The following is a 24,376-nucleotide window of genomic DNA, read 5'->3' on the forward strand; positions in this document are numbered from 1 at the left end:
TAGTTTGGGTAGTGAAGCATCTGCAATAAAATGACTAAGCTCAGAGGGTACCAAGGACCCTTCATTTCAACCCTGAACGACAAATATTATCTGTTATTGATATAGTTAGCTATGTTTTATGTCAGAGCTCGAGTTTCCGTAACTCGAGCTCCAACAGAAAAGATTTACACAGTACCAATCATGCTACTAGGTCCTTATAGGTCACATATGCATTACAAATTATGCATAATAATCTGATATATATAGATAGATAGATAGATAGATAGATAGATAGATAGATAGATAGATAGATACACACACACACACACGGATTGACTCCTTTGACCGTTTAACTTAATATTTCCCTGTCATGTAAAATTCTTAAACCACAAATTGATGGTAGAACACAAATATTTAGGGAAATCTGGTTATGGGTTGTGTGCAGCTGTGCACAGGTTTCTGAGTAAAACAGCTGCTCTTTGTTGTATATCTGATACTTAAATTTTCAAACTTCAATGCTCCCTTTCAAAAGGAACATGCTTGAGGAATTCTAATAGCTGCTCAAAGCTTTACATTGTTTTTCTCATTAAATTTTATTTCCTAAGCAAGGCCTTCCAGGATGAAAAATAAAATGGGATCTGGTTGGATAATTGGTCCTGTTGCTTTTTCAGGTCCTGCGGTTACCTATCCCTTTTGATCTTTTCTGCAGTAGGAATGTCTAGCAAAAACACCAGAAGTAAAGACTTTAATTATTAGCATTTCATAAACAAGGTTTAAAAAAATAGGTTGGTCAGAAGAATCTTTTAGTTCAGTTTCCCTATTAATTGTTTTCTAATTACAGGTTTAGATTGACTGGAGTTGTGTTTTTCCCAGAATGCAATAAACATGTCATTATCTTATTGGGTATTGACTATTTCATAAAATGTACATTTATGTTATTGTTTTGACATGCTGCCCCCTCTCTCTTTTCTTTCTCCTCTTTTTATTTGGATCACTCATATAGCCTTTTCCCACCCCACTTCTAATGGGACAGTCACAGAACCTACTTTGTTTCATTGCCAGAATATAAAACATTTTAGTGCTGCTCTTCAGAAGAGGTCTTACATGACTTACTCTGTTTGGAAATCAATACTTTGTAGGTGCACTATGGGCAATAAAATTGGATATTTTGCAGATATGAATGAATGAATTAATGAATAAATAAATAAATAAATAAATAAATAAATAAATAGTGAATTTATCATTTCCTCTTATATAGCAATCTTATTATTATTTTCTCTTCTATTACCTATATGCTTTTACTTGTGTTTCCATATTTTTTGGGGAAGAGCAAGAAATGTAATTTTATCCAAAACATATGATAAGCTGTTACTTTGGCAGTGTAGAACGAATGGATAAAGTAAAAAAAAATGTCAAATCCAGTCATGCATACAGACCCAAACATTGTATTGTCACCTGGATATCAATTCTTTCGTAGCTTATTTAGAATTGTGACATATACAGATAAAATGAGAAAAATTTGCCAAGTTCTATCACAGTAGTCAGAAATCTGTATGCTTCATATGACTCTTGAGTGTTCTTTGTTTTCTTAATCATACCCAGACTCCCAAAGCCCATGCTGTTGAAATCTGATCAGATTGACCTCTAGGTTTCATCTCTCAGCTCAACTAATGTCAGACAGATTAAAAACATCAATAAAACTTAACACTGGGAAGATGAGATGGTGAGAATGGCCAAAAACTCTAGAAATATAGTTACATCATTGCAATTCACATAGTCACAAACTTATTGCTCATTCTTGTTTTACTAGATAAGGAATTATTTATGTGTGAGTTATATGAGAACTTTATGATAAAAATATTTGAATATTATTATGAGGTAAGACTGTGTACACTGCCATAATTTCACCCTATAAAAAGACACCAAACTGGAGTTTTCCACAATCTCATTTTTGTCTTGACCATAACACTAAAAGTCATTCAACAGTCCAAAAATAAAACTATGATTAATAACCAAACAATACATTTTATTAAATAACATTTGAGATTACTGAATTATAGGTCAATAAAACAATAGGTAGTCGGCACTTTATGGGGAATGTAGCTGAAGGAATATTTGAAGTTTGTATACCAAATGATCAAATAAAAACCAGTTAATAATCTACGAGAATTTAGCACATTCACTATAATTAGAGCAAGGCATGAACTTTAGGTAATAGTACATACAATGAAAAGATAGAAAGACAAAGCAGAGATTAAGAGCAGCAGTAGAAATGGGATGAGGTTTCAAGAAATGATTGAATGTTCAGCTATAGGAGAAACCAGAAAAAGAAATAGACTCTTAAAAAAAAAATTAAATGTGTTTTTGCCCCTGAGTAATAGTTTTATTGCATTATGAGATGTAAATAAATATTTTGTATAATACAGACGATAGCGGAATACAGTGGTATTTATGCGATAAAAATTACAAATGTGATGTTTTTGATAAGCTAAATCTTTAAAGATGAGGGGGGAAATTACATCATTCTTAAATATAGTTTCCAAACTGTTTTTTTTTACAATTGTACAATTAAAGCTAAGCATGGCACTGCTAGGCAATTGCCAAATACAAAATTATTTCATAACATGAAAAAAGTTTCTATATTTAGCTCAGTGCTTAATAGTAAAGTCTCCACTGTATGGTTATTTATTATTGTTTATAAATATTGAGGAAAAATAAAGTCAAAAAGTCAAAATGGACTTTGGAAAAATAGGTATTTTTTAAAAAAACTTTTTTTGAAGTTTTCTACCCTAGGAAAGGGGGGGGGTGGAATGTATAAGATGCAGCATTCACAACACACCTGCTGTAAGGAACCAACTTTTGTATTAGGACCACTTCACATGGCATGGAGAATGGCATTAAATGTTTCTGGATTGGAGAGGGAGAGGAAGAAGGCTTGAGATAGATCTCCATGCCTGTGTTTTAGCTTGGAGATGCTGGGATTTTTCTGGAACTGAGGACTGAGGACAGATCAGAAAGGAAAAAGGTTGGGCCAGGTGACTTTCAGGCCCTGAAAGTTTCCAAAAATTAATGGCCTGGAAAAGGTTGTCTGCTTTTGATTAATAACAGAGGCTCCAAGGAAGAAGTGGTGAGTTATTGCACATACCTATTACTGTGACTAAGAGGGGCCATTCTGATCTTGGGGGGGGAATCTTGTTCCTGAGGGCAGGTTATTATGAGTAGCCAACTTTATATTCCTTCCTTTGACTTTTAACAATCTTATTCTTCGGGCCCTTCAAATAATGTTCTAGAACTTAATGGTTTTTCATTTTTTTCTATGTTCCTATTCACAAAATTCTTCAAAGCTTTAACAAGCCTGTTTGGTAAATCCAACATAGGAAAATTATCCAGGCTGCTCTGTTGGTTTGTTATTTGTATATCCCTTTAAATATTAACAGATCAGCCCATTTCTTTTGTATACCCAGTGTATCATCTTTGCCCATATCATTCTTGTAGTCTCTCATTTTAAAATCCACTTTCAGACCAATCCCGGTCTTGTCCAGTAAAACTTGTTTTTTGCCTATAAATAGTTTATCTGTAGCAGCAGATACTTTTCAAATTAATGTCTGGATCCATTGTTCAAAAATATCCTTCAATATTTCCAGTGTTAAAATCTGTTGTATTAGTAAGTCAAATTTAAATGTTCTTCTCTAAAATTAAACTTTAGGTCCTTTAGTGCCTGTAGTTTCCAATCTTCAAAGTTCCACCCTATCATGTTTTTTGTAAAAGAATTAAAAACAAAAGTGTTTTCCTCCCAGGAAGCATTCTTATAAATAATTCAAAAATCTTATTTCAGATCCATTTGGAACCTTAGTCCACCTGTAACTTTCTAAAATCAAAGTTCTAACCATCCTTTTGCTGTTTATTAAAAAGAATAAAAAAAATATTTTTTTTATTCAAAAATATTTATTATTCAAAACTTCTTTTGATAATGATTGAATGAAATGTTGGACTTGTCGATCCAAAGTTTCGTAATAGCTGAAAGCAGATAACAAGACATTTCCAAAAGCAATTAGGCACAGATGTATGCGAACCCAGTGTCTTTCGGAAGGTGCTGATCATGGTTTGAACAAGATGGTTATTCCCTTGTCTTCCAGAGCTCTGAACTCACCACTGCAATTGACTTGCAGTCTCCTCATGGTTAGCAACAATCCAGAGCACTTGTGAGTGATCACAAGTTTTCTCCTTGTCCAAAAAGGAATTACAAAGATTTGGTTTACTTACTGGCTCTTTATTCTATCGTAGTCCAGTCTAGCTCCGTTTTCAGTTCTTCATTTCTTCCCTGGAAGTCCAAAATAAACATATTATTTTTGTGTGATTAAATTTAGCAGAAGAAGGGTAGGAACCTGAATATATTTTATAAACTGCAATAATACACCATGACCCTTACCTGAATAGCATATGATGATATCTCTGTTTCCTCTACATTGTTTTTTGGGGTACAGTATAATACAAAACAAAATCTGTAGAAAGAATCCCCTTATCTTTGTTCTCTTCTTTCCCCTTTTATCTTCTCTATTATTCTCTTCTTTCCCCTTTTATCTTAGAGTGGCAGAAAACTGGAAAAAGCAAGCGAAAATAGCTACTCACTTCAGAAGGGAATATGTTGCCACTAATAATAAGCAAAATGTTACCATAAGATCAGCAGATCTAATTGCAGGCTCCTCTTCTCTTAAGAACCAAAGTGTTCAATAGATTCCTCTATTGGCAATCAGGCTTGGTGTTCTTGAAGGTCAAAGAAGCAAAATCCTTTTTTGTATTGTGGTGAAGATCAAAGTTTTGGAGTCTAATATAAGATATTCACCTCCCAGCATCTTTCCATCCTCAGCCTGTTGATTATGATGGTGGTTTTTTTTCAAGTGACTTCACTGTGCTGTGAAGTATAATTCTGATAAACTATCATACTGTTCGGTAATATAAAAAAAGTTTCAGGATGGTTTGAAAACAAGGTGATTTTAACAAGGTGTGTTTTTTTTTAAGTGTGATACAACAGAGACAGGCTTAGTTCTTAACTTTATTAAAAACTTTGTAACTAACTTTCACATTTGGTAACTTTGCAACACATCTGATTTCCATTTTGTTTCTCTCTAATCTTTTTGCAATTCCCTTATTTTTTTTATTTTTCCTATACTGTTTCCAATCCATTCCATATTCACTTTAAATATCTCTAGTTTTTTTCATATAAACCAGAAATATACAGAATTTTAGATATAATTGAAAATAATACATATTTTTATTTTTACTCTTCAGACTTACTTAAAAGGGGCTGTTATCAGAAGCCAGATTAATGAGACATTAAATATACATTAATTTGCAATGAGACTATAGACTTCATCTGCTAACTGCTATTAAAATCAAACAGCTTTTTTTTCACCCAGATAAAGAAGTGTGCTTTGGCTAAATGGTTCCAAATATATAACACCTCTCAATAGAACAATTAACTAATTTACTACGATGAGTAAATTAATTGTCCCAGATTTTGCATGTATTATATTTCTTAATATTTCTTTGAAATGTTATGATTCTAAGAACCAGATGTGGAAAGAAGATCTTTTTTCAGTATTAATTAAACTTAAGAAGAAACAACTTTTTTTAACATAAGTGATGTGGAGGAGCAGTTAAGTTGCTGAAGTAGCAGTGAATAAACCCAGGTCTCTCAGACATAGATGTTATCTGGGTAGCTTTAAACCAGTCTCTCCCTCTCCCCCAAACCCACCCCACAAGGTTGTTGTAAAACAGAAAAATAGGAGGGGACACTATATATGTCACTCCTGTTTAGAAGGTGATTTATAAACTCTAACAGAAAAATAAATAGGATATATCTGACAATACCAATTTGGTTTCATATCATAGATATAACCTTGGGGCTGGTTTTTCTTCATGCTAGAGTAAGCCAATTCTTATTTACTTTGAGCAGTTCTTAGATCCCAACCCTTCCCAATTCACCCCAAATCACACCACTAATATTCAGTGCTGATTGCAAGCTTTGGGTAGGGAATAAAATTCTCCTTAACTCTCTGCCTAGAGATTGGGGGGCAACCCCCTTAAACTCTGCCTGCTTACACAATGTTTAGAAATCACTTTCTAAGCTGGGGTTTAACAAGGGAGTTATGCACTGAAGCTGGTAGCCACTGAGTGTATTATCTTCTATCAGTTTTTACTTTTTTAAAAAAACTAACCCAGTTATTACTTGTCACTCGCACATTCAGTATCCAATTAATTTTGCTGATTTTTTTCTATTTATGGTGTGTTTTATCTCTTAACCTCACAGTTCCACATCTTGTTTTTCTTTAATCTGAGGATCTTTTCTGGTTCTTTGAATGTACTTAATTTTAATTTCAGAGTCAATCCTATAAAATATCTGATGAGGGCTATTATGTCTAGATAACAAATATCCAGATGACCACTAGATGACAGTGAAGAGAAACAGAACTGGATTCTCAGGTTTCCTTGATGGACTTTTCTGCAGCCTTTTAAAAGTTCTCACTGAGAGCATTTCTTTGAAAAACAATCACATCTTTTTATAATTCCAGTGCCTCTTTAGATACAACGTGCTGAATCCTTCATTCTTCAAATTTGTTAAGCATTATTCTGCAGGTATTCTGGGACTTGACTGTAAACTAGTTAGTTTCTTTTTAGCTGGAAAACATTTAGAATTCAGAGAGGTCAAAACCCCAGAATATGAGAGAACATGTTTCTTTGAATATTAGGGATTTTTTAATATTTCTTACTAACTTCATTTGAGTCATGTTCCTTCTAAAAATATATTACAAAGGGATTAAAAAAAGAAGTCATTTTTTTTCCCTTTTGAATTTCAATTCCCAGAATTTCCCATAGCCTGTTGCTAAGAATTCTGAAATTTAGTATCTGGAGGGTATAAAACTTCTCCATGATCACCTAGAAATGAGGGCTAGGTGGTTTTTCTCTTGACTCACTTTGCAAAAGTTATAGGTCCATGTTGCAACTGAGTTAAAAACACCACATAACCCTATATTTGTGCACTATTTAAGTGGATTGTTTCTAAGGTAACATAATGGCTGGGTTGAGTGAAGCAATCACAAAGATGTAATTCTTGGGAGTAGAGGCCAATGACCTTTATGGATTTGTTTTAATTAATCAGAGCTATAAGCAAACTGGAAAATGGAAGTATATGAACTTAGAATTGATTCAGATGTAAAAGAAAGTTCACTTGATACCACTTAAGGAAGCTTGCATAATTTTGGTTTTGCTTATGGTGCTAATTTTCCCTTTTAAAAATAAATCATGGTTTCCCCTTCTTTCTGAATTTGCAGAGCTATTGTTCATGAGGATATATCAAGGACAAAGAGGATTTTTAAGCTTTGCTTTTTTTGTAGTGGAAATGAAAGTTGTAAGTCACACCAAAGAAGGAAGGAAGCAAATATTGGGGAAAGTATCTCGGATTAAGGGCAATAATTGGCCTGCATAGTTTTTTTTTAAAAAAAACTATGGTTTATACATGTGTAAGATTTAACTGGACCATGTTCCATTTCTTTACAGTATAATGTTTTCTTATTTTATACCAGTTTCCACAAATGTGTGATTACTCACTTACAAGAAGTGGGCGAAAGGTTCGTCAGTTATGAAATTAGGCAAAGGGATTAATTTTGCAATAGTGGTGAATATCCGGATTATAAAGTACAGTAATCTGGATTAAAGGGATTAATGTGTGTTGAAACCAAGATTATGTTTTATAGAATTCTTGCCAACCACTTAGAAGCCCAACATTGGGACATGGCTTTAGAAAGAAGACTCAACAGCTGCCTCTCCCAAATACATCTGGATTTAAAAATAAAAAATACACATTTGAAAGAATTTTGTAGTACCTTTTTCTTGAACTATATTTATCTATAACCCCCTGCTTGATTTGATCCATTTTTAATTTGATCATTCTTTTTCCGCCTCAGGAAATTTGGTCTCATTCTCTTTTAGTTTCATAGACTTATCCTACTGATGTAGGCTTGAGTCCCATCACACAATTTATTTCCCCAAAATTCTGGTTGTGTTGCAGATGAAGGACTTTTTATGTGACTAAAAGAAACTACAGCAATTAGCATTTTTCTCTTCTTTTTCTTCCACCTATGGATTCTTATTCTAAATGATTTCTTTTCTTTCCTAAAGCTATACAATTTACTCTCAGGTTTTTTTAAAAAAATATCTTTGCAGTAGTTCTTAGGAACTCCTTCTAGTAGCTGAATTTGCCCTTCTGATTGTCTGAGTACCATTGTGGAACAGGCCATATTTAAGAGAGAGAATATGACAAGTATTCTTAACATAAGAGCTAATGATTTCTTTCTACGGCAGCTACAGGAATAATTGTTTGGCTTCTGAAAATGCCCAGTAATTTTCAAAAAGAAAGGAGGAGTGAGAAATCAAAAGCATGCAGTTATTCTTCTTGCAAAAACCCATATATACATAAATTGCTTCCTTCAGCATTATTCACTTCTTTGGTGTTACTCAGAATGCGGCCCAGAGAGTACAATATAATTCTACAAAAATCCACAGGAAATTTTTATTCAGTTCAGTTTGTCGCATCTGTAAAAGCAAACTCTGAAAAAATGCCTTTTTTGCAACAGCTAGAAAATATAATAAAATTATTTGAATATTTGTTAAGCATCCTGGTGAAGGATGCAGTGGCTCAGTGGCTATGATACTGCGCTTGTCGATTGAAAGGTCGGCAGTTCAGCGGTTCGAATCCCTAGTGCCACGTAACGGGGTGAGCTCCCATTACTTGTCCCAGCTTCTGCCAACCTAGCAGTTCGAAAGCACGTAAAAAATGCAAGTAGAAAAATAGGGATCACCTTTGGTGGGAAGGTAACAGCGTTCCGTGTGCCTTTGGCATTTAGTCATGCCGGCCACATGATCACGGAGACATCTTCGGACAGCGCTGGCTCTTCGGCTTTGAAACGGAGATGAGCCCTGCCTCCTAGAGTGGGGAACGACTAGCACATATGTGCAAGGGGAACCTTTACCTTTATCTTTAAGCATCCTGGACTACTAAATCCATTAAATCCATTTGGTTCCACTATAGAATTATTTCCAGATGTGTGAAATCTACATTTAATGCAAAAATGAGTTAAAATTAGAACTGAATGCCAGATTATAGTTCTGCCCTGCATATTGAAAAAATTAAATAGAGAGATACCGTGTTTCCCCGAAAATAAGACCCTATCTTATATTTTTTTGATCCCTGAAATAAGTGCTTGGCATTATTGCCATGCTCTCAAAAGCCCGATTGGGCTTATTATCAGGGGATATCTTATTTTGTGGGAAACAGGGTAGATAGATAGATAGATAGATAGATAGATAGATAGATAGATAGATGGATCCATATATAGGATTAGATAGGCAGGTAGAAAAAAAGAAAGACAAAATGAAGGAAGGGAGGGAGGGAGGAAAGAAGGAAGGAAGGAAAGAAGGAAGGAAGGGAGGGAGGGAGGGAGGGAGGGAGGGAGGGAGGGAGGAAGGAAGGAAAGCCTGAGATATTACTTTACTAAAACAGATACCTGAGTCTAGATCTTTATTCAACTAAAAACATGTGGGACTTAGTAAGAGCAGTGGCTTCCTTGTTTATAGCTTGTATAGTTTAAAGGGAGCTACAGAGGGAACTACAGAGGAGAGAGCTTCTTGAATGCCCTATCCCAGTGGTAGGCAAACTTGGCTCTTTCACACCCTGTGGACTTCAATTCCCAGAATTCCTAAGACAGCTGAATTCTGGGAGTTGAAGTCCACAGGGTGTGAAAGAGCCAAGTTTGCCTACCACTGCCTTATCCATTGCCTGTCTCCTCTTTTTCCTCCTCCTTCTCCGTGTCACCCCCCAAAAAAAAACTTTCCTTGAAGCATGGAAATCTGGTAGCAGTAGCTCTTCTCCATTACACTGTTTACATCTTCGATGCTGACACAAGGAAGACAGAGATCTTAGTATTTATTTTTTTATTTTTTATTTTATTTTGAATTTGTATACCGCCCTTCTCCCTGAGGACTCAGGGCGGTGAACAGCCAAGTAAAAACATCAAATACAAATATTAAAATACAGTTAAAATATACATATATAAATTTGGCCCCATTGATTAAAAACAATAAACAAAACACTTAAAAAAATTAGGCCAGCCCGGCTTGCTGGAAAAGGAAGGTTTTAAGGGCACGGCGGAAGGCACCGAGGTCTTGGATTCTCCTTATCTCTGGAGGCAATTGATTCCAGAGGGTAGGTGCCCCCACAGAGAAGGCCCTCCCCCTGGGGGTCACCAGCCTGCACTGTTTGGCTGATGGCACCCCGAGGAGGCCCTCTCTGTGGGAGCGCACGGGTCGATGGGAGGTCGTCGGTGGCAGCAGGCGGTCTCGAAGATAGCTAGGCCCTATGCCATGGAGCGCTTTAAAGGTGATAACCAACACCTTGAAGCGCACCCGGAAGACCACTGGGAGCCAGTGCAGCTCGCGCAGGAGCGGTGTTACATGGGAGCGCCAGGCTGCTCCCGTCACTACCCGCGCTGCTGCATTCTGGACCAGTTGGAGCCTCCGGGTGCTCCTCAAGGGGAGCCCCATGTAGAGAGCGTTGCAGTAGTCAAGGCAAGAGGTGACGAGGGCATGAGTGACTGTGCACAGGGAATCCCGATCAAGAAAGGGCCGCAACTGGCGGATCAGGCGTACCTGACAAAAGGTCCCCCTGGTTACAGCCGTCAGATGTTCCTCCAAGGACAGCTGCCTATCCAGGAGGACTCCCAGATTGCGAGCCCTCTCTGTGGGGGCCAACGACTCACCCCCAATAGTCAGTGATGGAGTCAACTGACTATATCGGGATGCCGGGAGCCACAGCCACTCAGTCTTGGAAGGGTTGAGCCTGAGCCTGTTCCTCCCCATCCAGATCCGCACAGCTTCCAGGCACTGGGACATCACTTCAAGGGCATCGTTGGGATGGCCTGGGGTGGAGATGTACAGCTGGGTGTCATCAGCGTACTGGTGGTATCTCACCCCAAAGCCACGGATGATCTCGCCCAGCGGCTTCACATAAATGTTGAACAGGAGGGGCGAGAGGACCGACCCCTGAGGCACTCCACATATAAGAGGCCTTGAGGTCGACCTCTGCCCCCCTGCCAAGTATTGACTTCAAGACTCTTGCTTTAGCATCACTTAGTGCAACCAAAGGGGGAGAAATGGTTCCAAGCAGTATCAGGGAGCTTGGCCACCAGCATGAAGCTCATATAATCTTACTTCTTATCATAGGGCATTAACAAGGGGGTAGAATTAAAGAGCTGGTATCAGATCAGGCACCACACGTTTGCTACCAGTTTATGTTTTGAATGTACTGTAAGCTTGCTGAGAAATAATTGATTTACATCAGAACATCTATAGCTAAGCTAAGGGTGGAATCAGATTTGTAGAGCAATATAATTATTTCCTTTCTTTAGATGCAACTAAATCTTTTAAATTTGTTGCGAAATATTTCAGCTCTTTTCTCAAAGCTCTTTTTTCCCTCCTCTACTAATACCTTTTTGTCTGATCTGTTCTGCTTCATGTAACAATAGTTCATGACTTCACTCTTTTCTTTGAGAGAGTTACCAATGTTCCCTTTATCGCTTTCATTAACTTTGTGCTTATCTCCAAGTATCCTCCTCCTTGGCAATTTTGTACTCTTTATTCTAGACACAAAAAAAACCCAACTCCAAATTGATCCATTAGTCAGCAGGCAACGTAGTTCCAGAAGTACAAATTTAGGAAGGAAGATATTATTTTGTTTTTCTGAAAATTGGCTTGTTTCCTTAAGCAATATGTGTATGGTAACTACTTCATCCTCACAGCAATGAGATAGTTCACGTGTATTATGGTTGTATCATATATATATGATGATATGATTGATTGTCTACATTTAAACTCATTTCTAGAAACTAAAGAAAGCACAAACTGTTTCCACTCATTTACCAATGTTAAAAATGTAGGACACTACCACATATCACAGGATCCAGAGGCTGGCCAATGTATGGAATCTAGAATTGATTCTATAATGGGCAACTTTATAAAAGTGATCATCAAGATGTGGCAAACCATGTCCTTTCTTTAGCAATCCTGGTCACAAAATCAGTTTGAAGACTCTCTTAGTAAACAAGTTAAAGTACTAATTTCATCATAATGTAAAACACTTACTGATCTACTTTACTGGATTTGTGGCAGTCACTCTGCAGTCTTATTATTTTGATCAAAGGGTTTGCATATTTTATTCCCTGCCCCCCCCTTGACGGACATCAAGAAATTCATTAGTCTCTGGGTTTATAACATGCAAAACTGGTTTGCTTGTTTTCATAACTATATCTATAATTGAGATTCCATGCTGATTCACGTATGGTGCTTATGAGTCAATTAAATTGCCCTAACAGGCAATTACCAGTTGATTGTTTAATTTATTTTAGCAAGTGATGTTAGTCTTTTTAAAAGTTTGCATATATGTAAGTCAGTAAGTAGGAAAAAAATGCCTTTTCTAGCCTGAAATATTAAAACATTCTGATTTGGGAGATCAAATATAAAAAGATAGCAGTCTTTATATTTTCTAATACTTGTGTACTTGGAATCATTTAAAAGATCATAATGTAGATGTATATACATATTTTTGAGAGATTTATTAGGTTTTGTGCTTATTATAGTTATGATTATGCAGATAAAGGCTAGAGAATAACAGCCAAATGATAAAGAATCATCCTTTTCATATGCTAGCGTGCGTGCTTTCCAATAAGGACAATAATGAAGATAATAAAGTGTATGCTGGCTTACAAAAGATCAAATCCAAGTTATTACTGTGCTTCTTGATTTTAAATCCATATCAACCATTTTACATATGCATGGGGTATCTCATTGGAAGCCTTGGGAGGCCCAAGGTAGGTGGACTTGTACCTGCACTGTGCCTCCCAGGATCTCCCCCACGCCTGAGGTATTCCGTGCTCCACTTAACACATTCATTTAATGATTAAATGAATTGTTGGGTGTCATTAATTGAGTTCATTTAATGGCTGTCCCGACTTTTGACTGTAATAGGCAGGCTTCATTAAGAGTGCACCTCGAGAACTAACTACATAATGGTAGATCGCCAGTATTTTGAGCATGCTATTTTTCTACATTGATTAGGCATTGATGCAAATATTTCTGCTTCGTGGCTTATGCTTTTACATTTCCAAAACATTATTAGTGCATTAAATACTATTGTGTTTTCCCCTTGTTTTGTGTTTCAATTTAATTCAGTTTGTCAAGGCAGTAGAAACACCTTTGTTGTAAAAGTCTAGGTTAATCAGTAATCTTTCTAATGATATAGCCGGCTTATTGAAAGTGAGGTAGACTTTCAGTTCAATTATCACATCATTCCATAGCTTTGTTGAACTTGGTCTTTAGAGCTGAGCTGGATCACAGGAGTCCAATTATAAAGTTTGAAAAAAACATACTCTACATTCATAAATTCTCTGTCAGAATTCATCAACTTGAAAATTTCCCTAGTCTGTGAAATTATAGATTTAATAAAAGCATCAAATGTTTAACTCTTTTTGGCAAAAAATAAAATAAAATAGAAGATTGAAATCAATTAATCAAATCAAGCATGATTTAGTAAATATGGTAGTATGAACTTAAATACATTTATTTGGAAACAGTATTTAATCTTGAAACTATTACCTGTTTTTTACTTCTGTACATTATTTTCATCAAACAGCTAGATAAATACTTCTTGAATTACCATGAATATTAATTTATATAGAAAGTGATCCCCAGTAGAAAGGAAATTCACAAAAGAAATAGAATATTATTTTTGCCAGTTTAAATACAATCTTCATATGTATAAAATGTCACATTTCTTATCTATCAAATTTATAAACTTCTTAAATCATAAATGATTTTGAGCAACATACAATTAAAAACAATATCCAATACAAAAAAAAAAAACAACAACAAACCCAACTCTACCAAAACCTCCAAACCAAGCTCAAGGATTAAAATACCCAATAAAATGATAAAATTGCCACAAGGCACTTATTTATTAAACTAGCCCCTGGAGAAAGAGCTCCTTTTTCAAAGAACAAAAGAGGTCAGCCTATCTCCCCATCAGCATCAACTGGAAATGTTCATACAAAAAAGAGGAGAATGACTGCAGTACTTTGCTGTCCTTTCCCAATCACTGGAGGAAGTCTAGAAGAGTACCATGATCAATGATATTGAAAGTTACTGACAGGTCAAAGAAGACCAGAAATGTTTTGCCATCCTATCCTGGTTCCCACAGAGATCCTCAACCAGCATGATCAGTACTGTCTTCATATGCTCTGTAAGGGTCCAAATAATCTGTTTTATCCAGGATCCTCTGAAGAAGCTATCCTGGTATAAAAGAAAAAATTGAAGAATGGACAAACATAATTCCCTCAACACTGTCAAACTAGTTACTAAGTCTGCACTACTAGTAATCTTCTCATCGTTCCCATCACCCATCTCCTTCCACTTACGATTGTATGACTGTAATTTTGTTGCTTGTATCCTTACGATTTATATTGATATTGTTTCCTGATTGCTTATTTGTACCCTATGACTATCATTAAGTGTTGTACCTTATGATTCTTGACAAACGTATCTTTTCTTTTATGTACACTGAAAGCATATGCATCAAGACAAATTCCTTGTGTGTCCAATCACACTTGGCCAATAAAAAATTCTATTCTATTCTATTCTATTCTATTCTATTCTATTCTATTCTATTCTGTTGGGTCCAATAGATTCTATTCTATTCTGTTCTGTTCTGTTCTGTTGGGTCCATCTTATAGATGCAGCACCATCTTCTCATTCAGCTTCATGAAACAGCCTCTCTCATGAGGTCTGGAGGCCCCTAACTCTCCTGTACTTCTTGAAGGCTATGATGACATTTCTCTTTAAGGTCCTGGATCAAAATAATATATGAACATAATAGAGTGATTGTGTGATTGAATTTGTTATGCAGTGCTTAAGTTATTGTATTATGATTATATTAATTATATTTCTTCTGTTGGATTTATAGCAGTGTTATTATATGTTTTTGTTATTTACTCTTAACCTCCCAGAATTCATATGTAAGATCGATGGCCTTATGAATGAATGAACAAATGAATGAATTAAATACATACACACACACACACACACACACACACACACACACACACACACACCATTACATGGATGCAGCTACAAGCCACCCACATTTGCAGGGTGGATATGGATTTAAATGACAGATAACCAGTTTAGTATCTTAAAATCCTGTCTACTTCTCCAAGAATTACAAAGTCAAATGCCTTTCAAATACCAGGACAAAATGGTGCCTTAGTCAGCTCACAGGGACTCTCTCAGTTTTGGAACTGAACTCAGATTACATCTAAATGATGTTATTCCTCATAAAATAATTTTTTTGCTAGTAGTGTTTTTTTTCCCCCCCCAGAGTAATAGTTTATAAGTGTGGGATTATTCTGCCAGAGGGTAAAACTTTATTATTGGCCCGAGAGGTGAGCAAACCTGCTGTGTGTCCCGTCCTCAAGCTGAGCGAGTCAGTATGAAGTTGTAAATCCAGCAAGCAAAGATACAATCATAAATAAGTCCGAGTTCAAAGGAAATCGAGTTCAGAGGGCAAAGCACTACTTACTGCCTGAGTCAATCCAGGATTAAAGTTTCCAAGAAAGCGCAGCAGGTATGTAGCATAGGACATGACATGCATGGTTGGCTTATATTGAAAGAGCTAGATTTCAAGAAGTTGTAAGCCATTGCACGCAGGCAAGACAAACCAAGAAGATAATCAGCGTTATTGCTACTGAAAGAAGGGACACAGAGAAACTGGGCCTCCTGCTACAACAGAGGGGCAGAGAGCAACAGAGGCACAAAAGTGTTATGGCATAGTTGTTCTCTGTGGCATATCAATCAGTGGAATCCTTTTGTTAGCCAATTAACAATAATGATGATGATGAACCTGTTAGAAGTTCTTGAATTGTTGAGAGTGTGCTTGGTTAGTTCTAGCTGTGGCTTACTAATTGAAATAAAGCCCCTGACTCAGCTCATCTGACACGGGTCAGTCCTGCTTTCCCAGCACCAGGCTGCTACCACATGTCGCCAACTGTGCCAAACCCAGCAGATCCTCTGGGGAGCTGGGTACTCTGCCTCTACTTTCTACATCTTCATGCAGAAATGTCAGTCTTCTGTTAGCTAGATGTGATATGATTCTTTTTGAAGAACTGAATGACAACGATGATATTGGTAATACCGAATCCTAAAAACTTCTTTCTAGTGTTGTTAGGATTGGGACTGTCTGTACCAGTGGTGGGTTTCAAATTTTTTTACTACCGGTTCTGTGGGCGTGGCTTGGTGGGCATGGCAGGGGAAGGATACTGTAAAATCTCCATTCCCTCCCCAATCCAGGAGAAGGTTACTGCAAAATCCCCATTTCCTCCCAATCAGCTGGGACTTGGGAGGCGGAGAATAGATGGGCAATCAGAATTTTTACTACCGGTTCTCCGAACTACTCAAAATTTCCGCTACCGGTTCTCCAGAACTGGTCAGAACCTGCTAAAACCCATCTTTGGTCTGTACCAGAGGTAACAAGGCAACTTTGTTGATTTTGTCAAGATTACTCAGCCTTGATTTAGTGGATTATTGAGATTTGGCTTATGTATATTTAATGGGAGGGTTGACAGTATGACAAACAGGTTCTGCATGTCAAGTGTTTCTCTTCACTACTCTTGTCACTCAACTGTATCCCATTCTATGCACAATTTTGGGGCCATGGTGGCTCACGTGGTAAGAGGGTGAGCCTGCGCTCCACTGAGGTCAGCAACTCGGCGGCTTGATTCCTGTGAGCCAATAAACCCCGTAGGGACAGGAAAGGAGCCCCCCTGATTGCCTACTGGCATTCAGGCATCCCGCGGGTAAGATCACACCGCCCGGAAAAAATCCTTTAACAGAGGCAGCCAGCCACTTCGGTGATCCCTGACTAACACGTGCCATACACTAAAATAATAATAACAATAATTCCAAAATTCTTCGTTAATGTAGCAACACTCTAAATTAAACTGTCCCCTTACTGCATTTTTAAACTAACCCATACTTCCAGCAAGCTTTTTGCTTTTAAATCCTAAATAATTATTTTCTTTTTCTTTACCATAATCTTTCCCATGGATTCAAAGTACAAAGTACCCAGATGGCTTGAAGGTCTCTTTTCACTTTAAATTCTTCTGTCCAAATGTGCTTAAGAAAGTGGGTTGGTAGAACTCAGTGTCTTTGAAATAGGCTTCACCTGAGGCTATGGATTTGCTGTATCCTTCCACTGTTCCAAGCATTATACTCAGAAGTCACCAACAGTTCCCTCCAGATCCTGCAGGCTTCTCCCTTCCCAGGGCCTCCAGAACTTAACTGTGCAATCTCACTAAAGGCAGTGGTGGGTTGCTCCCGGTTAACCCTGGTTCGGGGGAACCTGTAGTGGTGGTGGCGGGAGGCTCCGCCCACCCACCCAGATGTCATCAAAAATATCTGTGCATGCGCAGAAGCGCCATGTGCTCGCAAAGTGAGCACGTGCGTTCGCACGCTACCGATAGCGAACTGGTAGCACTGGGTTTTGAAACCCACTACTGACAAAAGGGGACAGTTAATTTGAAGCATTGCTACATTAATAAAATACTATTGAAATAATTGATTAAATAAAACATACTGCTGGGGGGAAAAGTTTGGGTCACTTATTTTTTTTTCTGATTCTTGTTCTTTATGTTTCTGTTTTACTTTGCACCTTGCTGCTTCTAGTTCTTTTTCTTTATACTGCTTTACTTATATAAAATTCTCAAAAAAAAAAAAATTATAGATGTATACACACACTTGAATAACTTTTGTCCTGAAGAGAAAAATAACATTTGTTTGTTTGTTTGTTTGTTTGTTTATTATGGAATTTGCCACCCATCTCATATCCAATGACTCACTATGGATATATACTTAGTATAGGTAGTATACTGCCTCATATTGTGACTTTCGTAGTCACAAAGGGAATGCAAAGATAATTTTGTGATCAACTCATGCATTTATGAGCTGCAGATGTAAAACAAAGGAAAGCTGAAGTGAGATGGTAAGAACAACCAAGGTTACACTTAGCAACCACTTTGCTTAATGATCCAAGTTGCCAATCACAATTGTGGTTAACAGACTACCTGTTTTCCTGTCCATCTGCAGAAATCTCCCTCTTATGTATAGAATTTGCTATTTTTGGCTGCTTAAAGGTTCTCTAATTACTGTATCATTCTTCCTGCTGTTTTGCATGGGAATAGTCCACTGGGGAGGATTTTGCTTTGCAGGATTGTATTCTTAATCTTCCCTCTAAGTGTTTTATGTTAACATAGATAATCCATTGTGCATCCCTAATAGATAAAGCTCTTCTCCAGAAAACAGAAAAACCTCCTGAAAAAGTTTAATTCCTATTTATATGAAGAAATCATTCTCTGTGTTTTAATCCTAGCTGTAATTCTTTAGTGATGTTTATAGAGTCAATAGATCTCTTCCTTTTTTTCTTCTTTATTTTTTGTTGGTGACCTCTATAGTACAGTAGTGTGATTGTCACAACTGGTCTAAATGTTCACTCTGGAATTTTTTGTAAATCTTAATCTTAGAAGTCTGAATAAGCAATATTACAATATGTAAAGAAAAAAAAAAGAAAATATCTTCTTTGAAATACAAACACAGTTCTGAAAAAAGGCAGTATAATAGTCCACATAACAGTTATCGTCATCAAAAATAGCTTAATATAGGTTCATTTTTGATTAACATCTCATTTGCTTAAAAAGAAAAGTCTTGATGGTAGCACACCTAACCTAGATCTTTGATTCTAAACTCGTCCTGTGCCTCCAAGGAGTTTCCAAATCATTTATTTCTGTCTGTATTTATTCATTCATTTTCTGCAGTTGTGACATGCACTTTGGAAGGTAATCATTCAGTAGATGCCAGTGAATGCTTGAAGTGGGCAGGACCGATGCCTTCCCTTGTCCAGGAGTGCTCAGTGCCTTGCAAAGATGACTGCATGTTTACGCCTTGGTCTAAATTTACTGCATGCACTTCCGATTGTGAATCAACAAGGACCAGAAGAAGAACTCTCACAGGTACTACAAATCAATCAATCAATCATCCTTAGTTCTTTTGTTTCCAAACATCCATGGAGCAGACTTTGGAGATTTGCCAAGGGCAATTAAGTGTATTCTTGTTTTGTTAAAAGTCTCATAATGATTCCCTCAGTGTTGACCTACTAACAATTTGCTCTCTTATTCTGTCAGATGTAAATGCCTTATTCTCCAATGTGTAAATAATGTATATATGGAACATCAGAGGTTAACTTATTCTTTGGACTTTAATGTATTCATAACTTACCACTCCCATTCCTAGCTCCACCCCTTGTATATATAAGGAGCCACCCTCACCATTCTCGTCGCTTCTACCTTGAATATTCAGTGAATATAGAATGCCTATCATAATTAAAAAGAAATATATTTAAAGCTTTAACTTCTATTATCTTTATTGAGTCTGATCCTGAAAATATTGCAACAAGCTGGTAGCAGAGGATGGTTAATTGACTCAATAAGTAATTAAAAATGTCCAAGAAAGATAGGCCCAACACCAGGGCCTACAGCAAAGAAATAGAAACTGATCAAGAGATGATCAACGAATCCACCAATGCGATTTCGAGAGAATCCGAAGAATACACCACTGAAGAAGAAGAACTAATGAGTGAAAATAATGACCAGAAAGAAATCGAAATAGAAAATAACGAACTCAGGTCAGAGATATTAAAGATACTAAAAAGCCAAAAGAATGATGAAAGTCTCATCGCGGACCTCCAGGAGATGCTGAAGAACAGCGGAGCAGCGAGAGAGAAAAACGTCATTAAAGAAAAACCCAAAGATCAAAAAATCGTAAGTGAGATGACTACTGAGAAAATAGTTGTTAAAAAGAAAAGATGTGATCCCGCGCGAAATTTTGAATGGCAGCCATCTTGGTTTCAACGAACTTCAAAAGAGAATGGAGCAGAGCCAATCAAAACGCTCAGTTCAAAATTTCTGGCGCGAAAAACACTATCAGACGAAGAAAGTGAGAAAGAAGTCTCAAACTCTTCAGATGATCCAAAATCAGAAAGTGAAGACGATTTAACAAAATCTCAAGTAAAATCAGCAATGAAAACGCTTTTTGCTGCTTTTGGGCCAAGACTGAAAATTACCAAGACATCTACGAAGAAGCAAGAAATCAAACCGGCGACTCAAGACCTGCACGCTCCCATCCTGACTTCGAAAGCGACGACGCCCGAGCCCAGAGAGCCATGCCGATTTCGCCCTACACCACAGACAAAATCGAATACCAACGCACACAAAAAGAAGAAAAGAACCGTCACCACCACCAGAACCCCAAAAACCGAGCCAGAGACCGACTCATCTGAGGAGGAGCGGATCGAGAGAGCTGAAAGGGAGAGAACCTTCCACGACGCCACCAAAGAAGAAATGAGCAACGCGCATGTGCGAAACTACGTAGACGACCCAGAAGGACTTGAACTGGCCAGAGAACCGCGCAGACTCATTGCAAGCATCCCAATGCCGTTCTGTAATTTCCTGCACTTGAGAGATCACGAACTGCCCCAGGTTGTAAGTAATGGACAGAATAATGTAGGTAACTTACCCAGTGACTTCCCAAAACTTAGAATTGATGGCATTAATTTACAAGAGTGGTATCAACAGCTTCAGGTTATTTTCATGAAAGAAAATTTACTATTCTTTATAACTAGCCCTCCAAGAAGACCTTGGACTTTAAAAATAGATTGTTTACATCATAGAGCATTTTTCATAATAATATCTAGCGTGTCTCCTGCAATGTATCATAGCATCAAACCAAACCTAACTGTATCAGAAATAATTCAATGCATGTTTAATCTATTTCACAGCGATAGCGTAGCTACAACCACAAGAATGTCTAAGGATTTCTTTTCCTCTAGAGTAAAACCAGGGGTTTCTATAAGTGAGCATTTGATAAATCTAAACAAAATAAGAGCTGAGCTACAATTGAGGGGGGAAGTGATTTCAGATCAAACAATGAAAAGTGTTATTATCAATTCACTTGATCCATCATGGGATAGCTTTATGTCACACTTAGATACCATTAATTTGGGATATTTATCCATAGAAAATCTATCTAACAAATTGATAGCAGAAGACAATTCAAGAAAAAATCGATCCAGTAACCAAACAGACCACAAACCTTTTAGGAAAGTAGTCTTTCAAGATAAACATAATGAGGCCTTTAGATGCTACAATTGTGGATCCAGGGAACATAGTAGAAGAGACTGCCCCAAAGTCTCAAGAGAGAGACATAGACCAGAATATAGGAGCAAATATAATTACAGACAATCTTCCACAGATAGACACAAATATAGAAGCCCACCAAATTACAAAGAAGGTAGAGGGGGTAGAGAAAATTCAAAAGAGAGGAAATCTGGGTCACTGAATGGGCTAAATAAACAAGACAGCACCAGAACACAGCAGGATGAGAATAACAATTGGCTTATTGATTCTGGTGCAACAAATCACACCACCAACAACAAAAGTATATTATCTTCATTTATAGAAGATAAGTTTGTGATAAAGGTAGCTAATCAAGAAAAGGTTCAAGTACTAGGCAAAGGAAATGTGACCTTGCCTGGTCTAGGGAAAATAGAGGGGGTATTATTAATCCCAGAAATACCTCACAACATACTAAGTGCCATAAAATTAAGCAGAGAATCTGATATCAATATAGTTTTCTCAAAGGGGAAAGCAACTATAGAAAAGAACAAAACAAATGTAGGTACTGTAATGATAAAAGGAGGTCTACCCTATCTGATAACTAAAGAAAGATGTTTACATAACATTGATTCAAATATGGAAGATTGTATTGAAGCAGATGATGAAAATGTCAGTAACAGTGACAATGATGAGTGTAGAATAACTCATGATCACAAAAATACATACAAGGAAAAGAAACCAAAAATAGGTAAACCAATTCATGATGAGTGTGCTCACATCTTACACAGGAAGTTAGGACATGCAAGCTTTCCTGTAGTACAAAAAATGACTGAACACGCAGAAGGTGTCAAAATAAAAAATTGTGAAAATTATTTGGAATGCTCAGTATGTAAGTCCACCAAACTAAAAACCAGTCCCAGACCAAAAAAATCTAACAGATCAACTAACAATATTTTTGATTTGGTACATATGGACTTAGTTGGTCCATTAAGTCCCTCAATTACCTATAGAAAACGTTACTTCCTAACTATAGTGGATGACTACAGCCGATATGGTTTTGTTTACACATTAAAGCACAAGGATGAAACATTTCAGAAATTTAAGGAATTCTACAAACGTATAGAAACACAACATAATATCAGAATAAAGCAAATTATGACAGATAGGGGATGTGAGTTCATGTCTAAAGAATTCTCCCAATGGTTAAAGGATAGAGGGATGTTACATTTCACGTCCAATCCTTTTTCTGCATTTCAAAATGGAGTTGCAGAGAGGAAAAATTCCACACTACAAACCATGATTAGGTGCACATTAGAGGATGCTGGTTTAGGCAAACAATTTTGGTCAGAGGCATTACATTATTCGAATTACACTCAAAATAGAACCTGGTCCAGTATTGTAAATAAGACACCATATGAGGTGATGTACAATAGAAAACCCAAATTATCACACATGCACATATTTGGAGTCACTGCAGACGTACACATACCTAAACAATTGAGGAGAAAGGGAGAAAACGTATCCAGGAGATTAAGATTCATGGGATACGAAACTGGAACCAAAGGGTACAGATTTATTGATAGTAATAACAAATTTATAGTATCCAGAACAGCTGTGTTCCATGAACAGGCCAATTGGTCAAAATTGCACCTTAATGAAATATTTCCTAATAAATGTAAAGATACGATATCTTGCGAGGAAGGAACAACAGAAAATCAAAATATTAACAAAAGTAAGAACAAAACCAAAACTTGGACTAATAGTCAGCATAAAATAAAGACAGACACATTAACAAAAAAGGAAGCTAGATATTTGCATGATAACCATAGCAAGCCTGAAAGAACTATTAGAAACAATAGAAACCAAATACCAAATAAATACAAAGATTACATAATGCATATGAATGGAGAACAAATAACACCTAATACATATGAAGAAGTATTGAAACTTCCACATGGAGAAAGAGAAAAATGGGAACTAGCTATGGAAAAAGAGATGGAAAGTTTACAAGGATTAAATGTATTCACACCTGCGATCGCACCTAAGGATAAAACAATTATAGGTACCAGGTGGATTTATAAAATTAAGAACTTAGAAGGAGGCAATACCTTATACAAGGCTAGACTAGTTGCACAAGGCTATGCACAAAAATATCCAGAAGACTATACTGATACATATTCACCCACAGTGAGAACAGAGAGTGTCAAAACAGCCCTTGTAGTAGCATCTGCACTCAATCTGGACGTATTCCAATATGACATACAGACCGCATACTTACATGCAAAATTAGATAAGGAAATATATGTAAGAGCACCACACAGTCAATACACTAATAAGAACGAAATTTGGTTATTAAATAAGAGTCTGTACGGATTAAAGCAATCCGGCAAAAGATGGTACGATTGCTTGGTAAAAGTACTTAAGACCATGGATTTCAACGCCACCACTGCTGATAACTGTTTCTTTGTAAAAAAGAGTAATGATCATATTGAATTTGTATTAATTTACGTGGACGATATTTTATACATTGGAAAGCATAAAGAGAGCAGGGAAATCTTTGTAAATAAGTTAAATGAACACTTCTCACTGAAATCTCTGGGTAAAGTGAATAAATACCTTGGTGTGCAAATTAACAAAACTAAAAGGGGATTCAAACTTACACAGAAAGATAAAATCATCGAACTCCTAAACAAATGTAACTTAAATAATGCTAAAACCTGTGACACCCCTATGCAAACTGATTTTCTTAGAAACACTGATGAATCTTCCCCTGAGTTTAAAGACAACACATTTTACAGATCAGTTATAGGTTCACTCCTTTATATATCTAATTGGACTAGGCCAGATATTGCATTACCTCTCAATCTATTGTCAAGATATGTTAGTAAACCAACCTTGTATCATTGGGAAGCTGTCAAAAGAATTCTAAGATACCTGAAGGGTACATTAGATTTTTGTTTAATGTTGGAACCCAATAATGACAGAGAACCAAAAATTACTTGTTATGCTGATGCAGATTGGGCTGGTGATACATCATGCAGAAAGAGTACTTCTGGTTATGTTTTTCTATTGAA

The 24,376-nt window shown here is 36.7% G+C and overlaps 1 protein-coding gene across 1 annotated transcript in view; it reads left to right on the top strand.

Moving 5' to 3' along the window:
- The window catches only part of THSD7B (thrombospondin type 1 domain containing 7B), a 550,701-nt gene that overhangs the window by 356,276 nt on the left and 170,049 nt on the right, over positions 1 to 24,376 (top strand). Inside the window, exon 13 of the mRNA XM_060687945.2 lies at positions 18,948 to 19,142. Within this exon, the coding sequence (XP_060543928.2) occupies positions 18,948 to 19,142 (195 nt within the window). The remainder of the gene's footprint in view (positions 1 to 18,947; positions 19,143 to 24,376) is intronic.

Source organism: Pantherophis guttatus, chromosome 1, assembly GCF_059756535.1.
Source record: "Pantherophis guttatus breed Tessera chromosome 1, ASM5975653v1, whole genome shotgun sequence".
Lineage (NCBI taxonomy): Eukaryota > Metazoa > Chordata > Lepidosauria > Squamata > Colubridae > Pantherophis > Pantherophis guttatus.